The 15676-nt window shown below is 38.7% G+C and overlaps 1 protein-coding gene across 2 annotated transcripts in view; it reads left to right on the forward strand.

The window, feature by feature from the left end:
• The window catches only part of MAP2K5 (mitogen-activated protein kinase kinase 5), a 261608-nt gene that overhangs the window by 31821 nt on the left and 214111 nt on the right, over window positions 1–15676 (forward strand). For both annotated transcript variants that reach the window (XM_011968648.1, XM_011968652.1), the window contains exons 4-6: window positions 5305–5374; window positions 10306–10346; window positions 11267–11334. In XM_011968648.1, the coding sequence (XP_011824038.1) occupies window positions 5305–5374; window positions 10306–10346; window positions 11267–11334 (179 nt within the window). The remainder of the gene's footprint in view (window positions 1–5304; window positions 5375–10305; window positions 10347–11266; window positions 11335–15676) is intronic.

Raw genomic sequence — 15676 nt, forward strand, 5'->3', positions numbered from 1 at the left:
CAACTGGGTATGTTTCAGAACTTAGGAGAGAAATCTGGGCTGGAAATAAAGATTTGTGATTCATCAGCTCATAGTTAGTCTCAGTGACTCCTCTGGTAGTTGAAACCTTTGAAGTGGCTGAAGTAACTCAAGGAGAGTATAAAATGAGAAGGTTAATGAAAAACAGGGAGGGAAATCCTGCATTTAAAGGAGGAATGGGGTAATAACCACTTACAGGAAACCGAATGGAGTAGTAGGAGAGGTGGGAAAACCTGTGGAGGGGGTGGCGGGAGGGGGGTTGCCAAAGAAAGAGCCAGAGGTCACCCATCAGCACAGATGTCTTCACACTGCTTCGCCAGCCTCTGAAAGATCGGGGGACATAACCTAACCTGCACAGGGTGTGAGCGAAGCCACAGCTCTTCACCAGCTCAGCAGTCTACCAGGTAACCCTGCCTATTTAGGTAAATGTTTTGAGGTATGAGAAATATGAGATAACCTACCTCTTAACTCGTAAGCAATAAATATACATTTTATGCCCCGAGTGCATGGCATGGCCTAGAATGAAAGGAGTACTTTTTTTCTTTGTTTTTTGGTTTACTGATAAACCATTTGCTTCATCTGTTAAATAGAGGTGATGATACTTACAGAATGGGATAGGATTGTAAGAAACTAAGTGAATAAACGTAGATATGTAGTACTGAGCCTAACACACATAGGTGTCCAATGAGTGAGAGTTAGTTCTCTCCCTGTGTCTCTATCTCTGTCTCTGTTTTCTCTTCTTTTTTTCTTTCTTTCTCTCTCTTTTTTTTTTTTTTTTTGAGATGGAGTCTTGCCTTGTCGCCCAGGCTGGAGTGCAGTGGCATGCTCTTGGCTCACTGCAACCTCCGCCTCCTGGGTTCAAACAATTCTCCTGTCTCAGCCTCCTGAGTAGCTGGGATTACAGGTGCACACCACCACACCCAGGTAATTTTTGTATTTTTAGTAGAGACAGGGTTTCACCATGTTGGTCAGTCTGGTCTCGAACTCCTGACCTCAGGTGATCTGCCTGCCTTGGCCTTCCAAAGTGCTGGGATTACAGGCATGAGCCACTGCGCCCACTTCTTTCTTAATAGAAAATATGTGCCTTATAAACTTAAACTGTGCTATTTTAGAACTCAAGTTTTTAAAAAAATATGGCAGATTTCCATGAAGAAAAAAATGTAATTATTGATTGAATTGTGCCATTAGCATTAGAATTAGGTTTATAACAAATATGAACACTGTAGTAAACTTGCAAACAAAACAAAGCAAAAAATTGTACTTGTTATCCCCTTGTTGAATCTGGCCCTCTGTTTCAAATTAATTAGATTTTTGGTAACTATGCTAAACTTTGTCACATCCTTATTAAAATGGCTTAAGAATTTTGAAGAACAGCTCAGAAGGAGTCTGAAACTAATCTGAGTCTAGTACTGGAGATTCCATTAGCAATTGCAAAACTGATTAATCTTTTACTCGTTAACTTATTGATTATCGCTGCAGTTACTGCGTGTAACAGATTATGCAAGGGATAACAGGAGAAAACACTTTTTATAACTGCTGCTGATGTATTCAGTTTGAACACAATATTTCGTACTCTATATAATTATTTCTGCACTTTTAAGTGCTGGAACACTTCTAAGATAGAAACTTTGCTTAATATTGTTTTGGTATGAGGAGGTATACTTTTAAATTTCTTAACTAGTAATGCATTATAGTTTACCAAGTGCCTTCACTAGTTTTATTGCTGCAGTTTAATTTTTGAGCCTCACCGTAACCCTATATATTAGGGTAAATATTAGGAAACTAATGTTTAATAAAGTTAAATTTCTTCCTGAAGGCTACACAAGTTAATGAGTGGCAGACTCAGAATTCAACCCCATTTGAATCAGTAAATATTTATTAAATACCTACTATGTGCAGAGTTTTGTACTAGGGCTAATAAATGCCAGGATAAGATTATAGACTTGAAGATGAAGTTATTTGGATAACTTTAAGTAATATTATGAAGGTTACTTTGTTACATTTCTGTCCAAGCTATTATGTTCAGTATCTTGGTGTACAAGGTTTAGGAGTGTTTTTTTGGTCGTTGCTGTTTGTTTCTTTGTTTTTTTCTTTTCTTTTGGTTTTGGTCATTACTGCTTATTTTATCACTATTTAGAACAAAATTGGAGAGAATCCCTTTAAAGGAAGAGTATATAGAAATGACACTAATAGATTCAGATCTAAAAACAATTTGCTGCCCGTGTGTGGTGGCTCATGCCTGTAATCCCAGCACTTTGGGAGGCCAAGGCAGGTGGATCACCTGAGGTCAGGAGTTTGAGACCAACCTGGCGAACATAGTAAAACTCCATCCCTACTAAAAATACAAAAATTAGCTGGGCATGGTGGCGGGCACCTGTAATCCCAGCTACTTGGGAGGCTGAGGCAGGAGAATAGCTTGAACCTGGGAGGTGTAGGTTGCAGTGAGCCAAGACTGTGCCACTGTACTCCAGCCTGGGTGACAGAGCAAGATGCTCTGTCTCAAAAAAAAAAAAGAAAGAAAATCCCAATTTGTTTTGCAGTTTATTAGTTGCTGTCTTTGTTTTCCCATGTGAGCTTCACAGCTATCCGCTGGGTAGATCTGTCTTGATTTTATAAATGAGTAACATGAGGCACAGTGAGCATTTCGTCATGGAGGTCACATGCTTGGAGACAACAGTTAGTGATGAAGCTCCTGAGTTTGAGCCCTCTGATTCCTTCATGTGCCTTGCTCATCTCACTGAGTAGCATGGACCTGGTGGCCGGTCAGGACTGCTCTGTGCCGGGAGGTACCATGCATGGCCTTGCATTTTATCGTTATCTGATGGGGAATGCTCCATAGGCAGTAGCCTGAGTTTCTAGGCCTAGTGCCTTGTTGGTGGCTGTTTCTCAGGGATCAGTTGTGTAGGGCCCACACTGTGGGTTTAATTACCTCCCTTTACAGCATGTCCTTGATAGTGAATTACTTTGCTATGTAGAACATAAGCGTCTCTATTAATACAGATACAGATCAAATGCAGTAGTACAGCAGGAGAAAATACACTTGGATTTAGAGGAAATATAAAAAACAAAAAATACAACCTAACTACTCGCTATAGAGAAACTGTTAAGTGGCATACTCAGCGTCATTACTGTGACTGTTAATCGTGGTACAGAGAGATGTTTATAGATGGGTTAAAAATTCTCACAATGATTATAAAAGTGTATATAGCTTGCCAGTTGATTTGGAACAGACTTAAAATGAAAGGAAAACCATTTTTATTTATTTATTTATTCTGTGAGGTAAATAAATAAAGCTGGAAAACAGGTCAATTTCATGCATGCAAGGTTTTATAGTAGGAAAAAAAATGCATTGCACCTGTTCTGACCCTTTACATTTGAGGTTATTTGTTTTCAAACTTGACCCCAAGCACCAGTTTTAGACATCTCTATAATTAACTTGTTAGATAAAGCATAAGGATATTTTATTTGTCTTGATTTCTAGGACAATGGCAAAGTAGTAACTGAAATTACTAGCCTATTGTACATAGCAGTTAATTAAAGAAAAGCATTAACTATAGGAGAACACAACCACTGCTGTTGTCTTGTATCAGTACAAAAAGGCAGTAATTTTTTTGACAGCCACTGATTGGAAAGTTGCTTGCAGCCTTCCAGAAGCAAGGGGATACATGCTGTGGATCAATAACCGGCAAATTTCCCATTAAAAAGAATACCTGAGCAATGTTCCAAATAGCCACTGGCATCTTAATTTTCCATGGAAACCTCAAATACTTGTGTGCCGAGGACAAGTCATTTTCGGACAATTTTTCCAGACTACTTGTTAACAGTTATTGCTGTCCCAAAAGGTTGACAGCCTACATGATTGATATTTCATTTACTTGTCATCACTGTTTGAGTAATGGCGAGTGCTGTATTTCTGTGGTTTTAAGGAACAGAATCTCCTGAAAGACATTTGCCTTAGTGTATATTCCAGAGCGTATGTTTCATATGTTTATGCTGTATGTGTATGAATTTTTATGTCCATAGAAGGAGAGAATCACTTCCTTTACAGTTTGAAACCCTTTGGAGAGCTGGGTATACTTGTGTCAGTCCATACCTATCCAACATTCACCTTCACTTTATTTGTTATTAGTGCAAACAGCCTTAGATGTATTAACTTGTGATTCCCAAAATGATGCGGAATTTTATAGCTCCCCTTTATTTTCAAGAGGAAAAAAAAAAAAAACCCTTGCTCTTGTAATAATTTTAATGTACATAAAAGCAATAGGAAGATATATGTGATGTCTGCTAAAAAAAGAAACTTTTAAAGAATGTCAGGAAACAATGATAATCAAAGACAGATTTCCTAAACATATAGTATTTAAATAATATGAACATGTTTTTAATATAGAAACAGCGAGGATGAAAAGGGTGTTCTGCTCTTTGACAGCCCCTCAAAACATAAAATCAGCAGTTTTCATTGTGGATATTTTTCCACCAAGAGCGTCACTTGTTATTTGTCAAGCATTATAAGATGTGAGAGCACAGAAGCCATCTCCAAGTTAGGTGGACATATGCTCACAAATTAGCGTATTGAAAGAAGTGGTAATCAAACCACAGTACAACCTACTGAATAATTTGTGTTTACTAAGGAGTGTGAAAGCTTTGTCACTTAGAACTTTATTTTTTGTGTACAGAATTTTACAGTGCAATTTGGTCTGTACTAAAGTGTTTATAAGGCTAAAGCATAAAAGGTATGTTTGCTTGAAACTAGGCTACCTTTTTATCCTGTTAATCCTGTCATCTTTGGATGGGTCATATTTTGTTTGCTGTTTCCACAGTCTCTGTAATTTAGATTTCCATTATCTGTGCATCTCATACACAAATGTGAATAATGTTTGATTAACTGGCGTGTAGGTCCAAGCCCAATGTGAAGTTTCTTCATTTTGCTTTGCAAAATCCAGGGAAAAAGAGCAAGAGGGCAATTTGGGAAATTCCACTAAAATGCTTTATGTGTTGTTTAAATATATATAATTTTCAAATATTTTATATTATTTAATTTACATTAAATACTAATATAAAGTCTTAACACTTTTAAAGATAAATGCCAGGGTAAAGGCTAACATACTGGACTTTCAATCCTAAATATTCACTATAGTCATTTTGGTGTGCCGGTGGGGGAAAAGTATTCTCAAGGCTGATATGTTTATACCAGCAGTTTACAAAAGTACTGTGAATTAAACAACCACTAAGTGTCTGTTCCAGTATTCATACATTACTGAGTAATCTCTTTCTATAATCTCTTTGCAGTATTATTCCACAGTAATGGAACAGCAAGTAAATGGACAGTTAATAGAGCCTCTGCAGATATTTCCAAGAGGTAATGTTGAGCAAATTCTAATCAACAATGATTATTTCAGTAAACTGTTTCATCAACAGTTATGTTTTCCAAAGGTTTAAATGCACATAACATGATGTTTAGGTCTTAATTTGAAAAACAAAAGAAGTATTCATTATCATGGGGATTGCAGGCCATATTATAGTTATGGCAGATAAAATATCTAATTTACTAGAGTAAATTAAACTAACTAGATTGTTTTTTGTTTTTGAAGTACATGCTTACATTAGCTTAAAGAACTCTTTGGGGGTCCGCATGGTTTCTAAACCAAGGCAAATGAATGACTTTAATCCTGGATATTTATAAACTGTGGCTCATGATGGCGGCCAGAGCTGCGATTGAGGAGAAAGCTTTTAGCTAGTGCAGAAGCTAAGATTTACTGAGGTGTTAGGAGAGAAATTTTGGCGGAATGTTTGGTGTCTGTTTTTTTGAGGAGGTATTTTCTAAATAGTTGAAATTCTTCACAAATGGAAATTTGATTATCTCCAAAAATAAGAGCTGATGAGAGTAAGTTTCAGTGAATCACTTGGTCAGATAATTTTCTTTTTCCCTTTTAGGTTTGGCAGTACTATCCTTGTATCAGATATGATTGTTCAACCGTGTATAAATGTTCCCTCAAAATTTGAATAATGGTGAAAAAGAACAGTTTAATTATATAAACCATTAAGTCTTTCACCCGTTATACATTGCCCCACTTGGAATCCATGTTTTCTAACTAATGGAACAGATAAGGAAATTCTCTAAGTAACCCTTCTAGAAATAACTTAATTGAAATAATTAAAAGTTAAACTTACCTTCGTTAACTGATACTGTACAAATAATCATGGTATGAGTTTTCCAATTAAACATTCTAGACTTTCATTACCTGTAACTCTCTGAAGTTTGAATGGCTCAATTAACCAGTAGGCTCCTATTTGCACTGATAAAGTCTCCAAAGGCAGCTGGCTTGGCCAACCCTCAAGAAGATCTGGGTTCAAGAATAATATTGCTCTTTTAGCATATGTGTGGGCAGCAGAATTGGGAGTGCTTAGTATATTACTAATAACTTATTGAAGTGCTAAGTAAGTACAGTTGGGCTATTTAAGGCCAGTGATAGTTCAAAATAAGGATTGTGATTAATCCACTTCTGTGGTACTTGAAGAATAACCACCAAAACAGAAAAAAAGAAAGAAATGTTGCTATTTCTGTTTATTAGGCCAGTGATTAGGATGTAAATTATTTTTTTTGTTTGTTTGAGACAGAGTCTCACTCTGCCACCAGGCTGGAGTGCAGTGGTGCAATCTCGGCTCACTGCAACCTCTGACTCCCTGGTTCAAGCGATTGTCCTGCCTCAGCCTCCTGAGTAGCTGGGATTACAGGCTCATGCCACCACACCCAGCTAATTTTTGTACTTTTAGTAGAAACAGGGTTTCACCATGTTGGCCAGGATGGTCTTGATCTTCTGACCTCGTGATCCACTCCCTTGGCCTCCCAAAGTGCTGGGATTACAAGTATGAGCCACCGCACCCAGCCAGGAGGTAAATTATATCTTAATGTTTGTAGTGACTGGAGAATTTGGGCAAGTTTCAAAATTCTTTCTTTACAAGGAATACTATTTTACAAACTGAAAATTTCTATTAATTTCTCTACTGACATTATAGCTCTGCCATAGAAAACCCTAGTTGCAGTATCCTGGAGAAATATACTTCCAGGCAGGGCACAGTGATTCATGCCTGTAATCTCAGCATTTTGGGAAGCTAAGGCAGGCGGATTGCTTGAGCTCAAGAGTTTGAGACCAGCCTGGGCAACATGTCAAAACCCTGTCTGTACCAAAAAAATACAAAAATTAGCCAGGTGTAGTGGCATACTCCTGTTGTCCCAGCTACTTGGTGGGCTGAGGTGGGAGGATGGCTTGAGCCCAAGAGGTTCAGGCTACAGTGAGCCATGTTTGTGCCGCTGTACTCCAGCCTGAGTGACAGAGCAATACCCTGTCTCAAAAAAAAAGAAAGAAAGAAACATACTTCCAATGTTGTAGGTTGTTTGTTTTCTTTCATTTTGTGAGCAGTCCTGTCATTCTCACTGTTCATCTCATTATGCTTCTTCCCATGATAATCACAACCATTTTTAGATGTCTGCTCTGTTAAGGCATTAATATTGCTTTACGTGTCATCGTCTGTAATCTTCCTGATAGTTCTGTCTATTAGGTATTATTGTTTCCAATTTATGGATGAGAATATTGAGGTTCAGAGAGGTTAAGTAACTTCAGAGTCACACAGCTTATAAGTGCTTACTATGCCCTTTGAGTAAGAATTTCATTTAAATTATAATGTGATTAAAATGGAAAGACATATATATTAAAATATAATTAGAGTGTGCATGGGAGTAGTTTGGAGGGCTTGTTTTGGAGTGGAGAGAAGAGTATATTATGGGGAGAGGATTCTTAAAGGAGGAAAATATATGAGATGTCATTGTCACATGTAGTCTTATCATAAAACCCACTAGGCTGCAATAAATTGTTAAACATAGTCTTTCTAAGCCAAATTTAAATATTTCAGAATATGAGACTGTCTTTTTATTTCTGTAGTTTTTAAATATGCTATGGTATAATTGTTTCTAGTGTTTGGTAGTCTTTTGCTTTTTGCTACCTATCTACATTGAATGTACATTTTATCATGTAGATAAGCGAAATTATGCAAATTTACATAATCAACATGTAGACATACTGGGTATATTTCCTATGTCTACCTAGTTGGTTAGAGGCCCTCACACCTTGAAAAGAATCTTTATACTGAACAAGTAGGAAGGATAGGAGAAAATGATTGTTTCCGTTTTAGTTTTTTTTTTTTGGAGACAAGAGTCTCACTGTATCACCCAGGCTGGCGTGCAGTGCGTGCTCACTGCAGCCTTTATCTCCCCAGGCTGAAGCAGTTCTTCCGCCTCAGCTCCTGAGTAGCTGGGACTATAGGCATGTGCTGCCACGCTGGGCAAAGTTTTTTTATTTTTCAATAGAGACAGGGTATCACAATGTTGCCCAGGCTGGTGTCAAACTCCTGAGGTCAAGCAGTCCTCCCACTGCCACCTCTCCAAGTGCTGGGATTAAAGGCATGAACCACCATGCTTGGCCATAATTCTGATCTAGTAACATGTTCTCCTCATTCCAAGTAGCACAGTTGCCTTGGATAGTAACTCCCAGGTCATGGCTAAGTCCTCTCCATTGTTAAAAGATATGTTAAATATTAACAAGTGTGAACATTGACTAGCTTTACAGTAATTCCTGACCCGATAACTTTAGGAAATAGGAGGTTACTGGGTTTTTTGACTGCTGTTTACATCTCTAGTTATAAAAGTTTGAGAAGTCAATTGAGGAGTGAGGCAGATGTTAAGGTTAGAGATAAGAGTTGACGTTTGCCTCTGATTCCTTGGCTAGTGACTTTGTTTAAAGGAAATTTATGAATGCACTGCTTACTTCAGTGCAAATATTTTGAAGTGTCGTCTTAGGAAGTATTGATGGTCCCTCAAGGACCAGGCATCAAATGCATGTGACTGTAGTTCAAAAGGTTAATTTCCATTTTAAGGAAAGAAGATTTTGAGTCTTAATTTTAGTGCATTTTAGAAAGGCAAGTGAAAACATTTTGTTATGGTTTAGATATATTTTCTAGGAAAAATAACGTAATAAATTTGAGTATATTTGAAATATACAAAATGAAAGCAACGGAAGTGTTTTGTAGTTATTACCCATATCTTCTCCTTTTTTTTTTTTTTTTTTTTGAGACAGAATCTCACTCTGTCACCAGGCTGGAGTGCAGTGACATGATCTCAGCTCACTGCAACTTCCGCCTTCCGGGTTCAAACGATTCTCCTGCCTCAGCCTCCCAAGTAGCTGGGATTACAGGCACCCGCCACCACGCCCAGCTAATTTTTGTATTTTAGGTAGAGATGGGGTTTCACCATATTGACCAGGATGGTCTTGATCTCTTGACCTCATGATCGGCCCACCTCAGCCTCCCAAAGTGCTGGGATTACAGACATGAGCCACTGCGCCCAGTCATTACCCACATCTTCTTGTTATTAAACGGCTCCATTTCTTATAGTCAGAAACAGGAAAAAGACATGTACATCTGAGAGAGGGGCAAAAGAAAAAAAAAATCAAATTAATCCATCCCCAAACAATCAATCAAAATTGACGGCCCCTTAACATACAATTTGTAGGGGACTATAGTTTTCATGTCTATAACATGGGCAGGAGGCTTTTGTATTTTTAACACATTTGTTGAAGAAGCATTTGCTGAATTAGAAAAGTACTAACTTGTAACTCAAGATGGTGTCAGGAAATTAATATTCTTTTTTCCTGGTACTGCCTTATCTCTAGGACTAAATCTTAGCACATGTCAAGATTTGTAAGAAATGTAATAAAATTAGTTATATGTCTGTATTTTAATACATTTGACTGCTTATGACTGTGCAAAGTAGTATTCAAACTAGAATGTTCCATCGTAGAATCTCTAGCAATCTTTTTGGCATTAAAAGATCCTTTTCTCACCCCTCTCCCGTGCAAAAGAATCCCTTAGCTCTTTTCAAAGTAGTTTTAAGTGATAGCAGATATACAATGTAATAGAATGAGGACAGATTGCAGAAATTTGAATTATGAAAGGAATCTAATCATTTTAGCTCAGTTAACTTGGTTTTTATATGTTTTAAGCAGAAATTGGAATTTATATGAGGTGGTGTCAGAAAGCTCTTTGCATTTATAAATGCTCACTCCTGCAAGTTAAAACCCTGGTTCATAATTCCCACTTTGGGTCTTGGGAGCCACTTTTCAATCATTTCTCTCTGCTAATTTTGGTGTCACCCTCATTTCTTTTTAAACGATTCATTTTGAGCAAATTTGTAAATGGCCCTGATGTGTTCTACAATTTAGTCAATTACTGTTTCAGCCTGCAAGCCTCCTGGGGAACGGAACATACATGGCCTGAAGGTACGAATTTCAATAATTGTTTCAGTAAAGTTAGATGGATTTGTAATGCTGTGTTCCACTTATTGAAATGTCAAATAAAACTGCACTTTCTCAAGCTCTGACAAGCGATCCTTTTATTTTTTTTTTTAAATGGGAGGTGGAGGGGGATTCATCTGTAGTATTTGCTCAGTATGTGTATATATTTGCATACGTGGGGTTTGGTACTGTATTTTCAATTATTTGGAATTGTTTTGTTGGTCAGTATCTTCAGGATAATCCTAGATGCTGGTATCTACAAAGATTTTAGTGAGAATATAGACTTCATTTCAGTGATTAATTAAGCACATGAGCATATTGCACATGGAATACCCTCCTTTTGACATATTTATGCTAGAAACATATATCTAGTACATAGCTTTTCATTCTGTCTATTTTGAATTCTGGATTTCTGTTTAGGGCTTCACATCTGAAAGAAAAGCTGGCTTTTGTATTAGGCTCAAATATTTAATAATTAATGATTTGGACCTCATTTTTTTAGTGAATAAGAAACATTCTGCATACAGTGTTCTGCTTGGTTGCAGAGCTAGAAGGATGTAACTTGAGGTTCACTACTAACCCCTGGGTATATTCTTAATGTACTTTTTGAACATACTGTTTTTATATGTATTCTAGACAGTGAGTTGGATTTTCACACTGTTTATCTCTCCTTTTTCATCACCGTTTAAATATTTAATGGAATAATGACAGGAATAGAATATTATGTAATGTATGGGTTATACGGTTTTGTAACCTATATACTGAATAGACTCCAACCGTGGGTCTGTCTAGCAACAAGCTAATTAACCTTCATAGTGAAATGAGAAATTTGTGGCAAATTATAGGTTAATTAGAACTGTGTCCTCAGAACACAAGACTGATCAAGATTCTTTCTTTACTTTTAGGTGAATACTCGGGCTGGACCCTCTCAACACAGCAGCCCAGCAGTCTCAGATTCACTTCCAAGCAATAGGTGAGAGCAGTTTAGTGAAGTGTGCCCTTGATGTGATTTATCTACAGAGTTGAGGTGAGGTGGGGAAGAAGCTAGAAAGAAATTTGACCAGTTAGATAACCTAGCTATATATTGACCAAAGAGAAAGGACCTGTTATGGAAAGGTGAATGTTTAGATTTAGACTGGGTGCTCAGAGAAGGCTGCCTGGGGAGAGTGATGTTTCTGTTTTGATCTGAAGGATGAGAAGTACGTCAAGAAGTAGAGAAGGGTGTTTCAGACAGAGGGAAGAGGGTAGGTGAAGGCCCTGAGGTGGAGAAGAAACTCGGCATGTTTGTGAATAGGCCAGTTTGACTGGAGCACAGGGAGGGGTGCTGGGTTGGGGAAGGGAAGGGATTTGGAGAGAGGAGATGAGAGAGCAATAGGAGTGATAGGAGCTAAGGACGTAGACAGGACTCATCATGTGGGGCCTCGTAGGCCCTGTCATGTTTGAATTTTCCTCTCAGTTGCACTGGCGAGCAGTTAGAGGGCTTTTAGTAGGACAGGGACGTGGCCAGCCCTATGTTTTTAAAAGATTCTCTGCCTGTGGTGTGGCAAATGAGCAGAAGCTCCCATCTAATCCTGCCCTCTTTTGATGTTTGACTCCCTACTCCTTGCCAAATGGTTTTCAAACCTCTTCCTGAACATCCCTGTTGGAGGAATGCACTTTATCAGCCAAGGCAGCTCCTTCCCTTTTTTATTCGGCTGTATCTCAGAAGGCTCTTTTTGTGAGCTGGAATTTGTCTTTCTATAGCACCCACTCATAACATTTTAGTTAAGCCCTCAGAACGTGGTTGTTCCCTCTTCCAGGGGAACAGCTCTTCCAATGGTCTTACCTCCAAACACAGTTCTAGATTTTCTGTCTCAGTAAATTCTCCCATATCCAGTCTATTGCTAACTCCAGATAACCTGTCAGTCCTCCTTCACTGCTTCCTAGGCTTCCCTCAGTGCCACACCCTGTCAGTCCCCACACTTGTAGGTTCTACCTTCTGAGTAGCTCTGAGTCTTTCTACTCACCAGCATCCCTGCTGCTGTGTGGGTGGTTCTGGCTCTCCACATCGCTGCCACAGCCTCCTGAGAGTATGCTCCCTCCGTTCTTGCCCCATTGAACCCCTCCTCCACCCTTCAGCTGGAGCCACCTTGCCAGTGCACAGTCCTGAGCTGCAGTCATTCCCTACTTTAAAACTTCACTGCTCTTCATGCTTTCAAGATGAAGTGTAACCTCCACAGCAGGTGAGCAGTGGCCCTTCACATATGGGTGCTCTGTGTACTCCAGCTTGTTGACCTGCCTCTCCACGGCATCCCACCTGACATTCCAGCTTTGCTGATGAACACATAGTGCCCTGAATGAACCACTTTCTTCTCTCTACTGGGCCTGCACATTTTCCCGTTTCTTTTCGTCCCCACCTTGACCTTCAGTCTGGCTAACCTTGGTTATCTTTGAGGGCTAAATTATCTTCTTCTGAAAACTGTCCCTGATTACTACCCATCTCCCAGTGCACACCAGGGACCTCTGTAGGAATTCCTGTGATATCCCCACGCTTCCTTGTATTGTAGCAGTGAGCACATTGTTTTATAATCACCTCTGTCCTCCAGTAGATTCTATACTCCTTGAGGGCAGTGACTGTAGCATATTCATTGGCAAAGTTCCAATTCCCAGCATGATGCTTGCCATATAGGTTATAGTCAATCATGTTTGAATGAGTGAATGAATGTATGTGTGAATATACTTGTATTTCTTTTACATCTTGCCTCTGGACTAAATTCTCCCATCTCTTTCATCTTTTCTGATATGACATTACTTCTAGTCCCCTCATCCTTTTACTCTTCTTTGGATATCTCAGTGTCTCTCTTCAGGTGTCATACTCAAGTTACAGTCGTAACACATTTAAATTTTAAAATGTTTTTATTTTATTGTATTACTTTTTTAGAGATGGGGTCTCGCTCTGTTGTGCAGTTAAAGAGTGCAGTGGCGCAATCACAGCTTGCTGCAACCTTGACCTCCTGGGTTCAAGTGGTCCTTCCACCTCAGCCTCCCAAGTAGCTGGGACTATGGGCCTGCACCACAATGCCTGGCTAGGCATTTTTTTTTTTAAATTTTTTAATTTCTTTTGTAGAGATGGGGTCTCACTGTGTTGCCTACGCTAGTCTCAAACTCCTGGCTCAAGCAATTTTCTCACTATGACCTTCCAAAGTGTTCTAGTTACAGTCATGAGCCACCACAGCTGGCCTTAAAATGTTTTTAAGAGTGATTTTTGGATAGCTTAGGTCACTATGAACATGCAGATGAATGAAATATTGAGTAAAATGACTCACAAAGAAATTGCCAGGATACAATTTTTTCTTTTTTGTTTTTTTGTTTTTTTTTTTTTTTAACCAAAGTTGATAGCCAGATACTAGCATAATGAATGAAACAGTATTTTCCTCTATTGCTCTCAAAGCATGGGTTGTTTTTTCTTTTGCCTTAGGTGATTGACTGTTTATTAAACTGAGTTTACTAATCCACTTGGTGTTCCTGGGTCATAATTACTGAATTCAAGTCCTGCTGCCAAGGCAAGGCCTTTCCTAAACTACTTAGCTTTCTCCTTCTGTAAATTAGGGTGATTAAACTTTCCATCTATCTACCACTGGTGTTAGAAAGATTGATGAAGCTGTATTAGGAATCACGTTTTATTTCTTGGATGAAAGGCATTTTATAAATGCAATGAATCAAAATGTTATTAATTCAAGTTTATTACATAATGCAATATCTATGTAGAAACCTTGCCTGGACTTTGTTTGGTTATTTGTGTCTTTACAATAGTTGGAACTATCAAATTGGGAGTCATTTGTGGGAAAACTAGAATCTGAATGTTTCCCAGAAAAAAATATGTGTGTGCTTGTGTGTGTATAGGAGATAGACAGACTTTGAGCAAGGTATGTACCTTAGAGGTCTGTATTTTAGTATCCTTTATAAATTAGGGATAATAACTATACCTGGAGTATAGTTATTATAAGGATTAAATTAGGATAATAAGCATTTAGCACAGTGCCTAGCACATGATCATCACTTGATAAATAGCAGCTATTATTATGTTAACTGGACTGATTTTAGGCAGCTGTGTATTTTTTCCATATATGTTTCAGCTTTCATCCTATTCTACAAAATTGTTAATTGCCACTTTAGTGCATGGAGTCTTAGACGTCGTAGGACATTAAAGTCAAGAACCCTTGAATGAGGACATACTTTATAAAATCTGGGAAAATAGGGACTCAGGCTCCATAGTTTACATTTGACCATAGCAAAAGTTTAAGATATATGTAGAAAGAAGAGTAATTATAACTTGAAATGGTAAAGTGTGATCAAACTTGAAGTCTGAGATTCTCTCAAACGTAACCTATTAAAGGTACCAAATGGAATATGTGTATTTCATGTTAGGTCTTGAGTCCTTTCTCTTTTTTTCTTTCTCTTTTCTTCCTTCCTTTCTCCTTCCTTCCTCCCTCCCTCTCTCTCTCTTTCTTTTTCCCTCTCTTTCTCTTTCTTTTTTTTTTTTTTTCCTTCTTTCCTTCCTTCCTTCCTTCCTTCCTTCCTTCCTTCCTTCCTTCCTTCCTTCCTTCCTTCCTTCCTTCCTTTCTTCTTTCTGAGACAGGGTCTCATTGCTGTCACCCCCCATTCTGGAGTGCAGTGGCACAATTACGGGTCACCACAGCCTCAACCTCCTGGCCTCAAGTGACCTGAGTAGCTAGGATTACAGGCAGGTGCCACCGTGCCTGGCTAAGTTTTTAATTTTTTTTAGAGATGGGGCCTTACTATGTTGCCCAGGCTTGTTCTTGAACTCCTGGGCTCAAGTGATCCTCTTTGCTGGGCCTCCTAAAGTGCAGGGATTACAGGCTTGAGACACTGTGCTTGGCCGCTTTTGCTTTCTGATATATTTATGATCTTAATATCTTACTGCATTACTACTATACTGCCACCACTGTATAATAATAACCAGAGCAGTGACCACCATTTATGGAATCCTTAGCATATGTCAAGTCATTTACAGGCATGAGCCACTGTGCCTGGCCTCTTAACAGGCTTTAAATCTCAAATAGAATATTGTTGGGAAAAGGTGCTATTTTATATGCTACTCTACTAGTCAGGTAGATATTCACAGGTATAACTCATTATAAAGCTAGAAGTCTTCAGAGCTCCCCTTGACTACCATTCTTTATTCAAGAAGGACTTTCACGCCGGGGTAGTGGCTCTTGCCTGTAATCCCAGCACTTTGGGAGGCCGAGGCGGGTAGACCACCTGAGGTTGGGAGTTTGAGACCAGCCTGACCAACATGGAGAAACCCCTGTCTC

The sequence above is a fragment of the Mandrillus leucophaeus genome, unplaced genomic scaffold (genome assembly GCF_000951045.1).
Source record: "Mandrillus leucophaeus isolate KB7577 unplaced genomic scaffold, Mleu.le_1.0 Scaffold12, whole genome shotgun sequence".
Classification (NCBI taxonomy): domain Eukaryota; kingdom Metazoa; phylum Chordata; class Mammalia; order Primates; family Cercopithecidae; genus Mandrillus; species Mandrillus leucophaeus.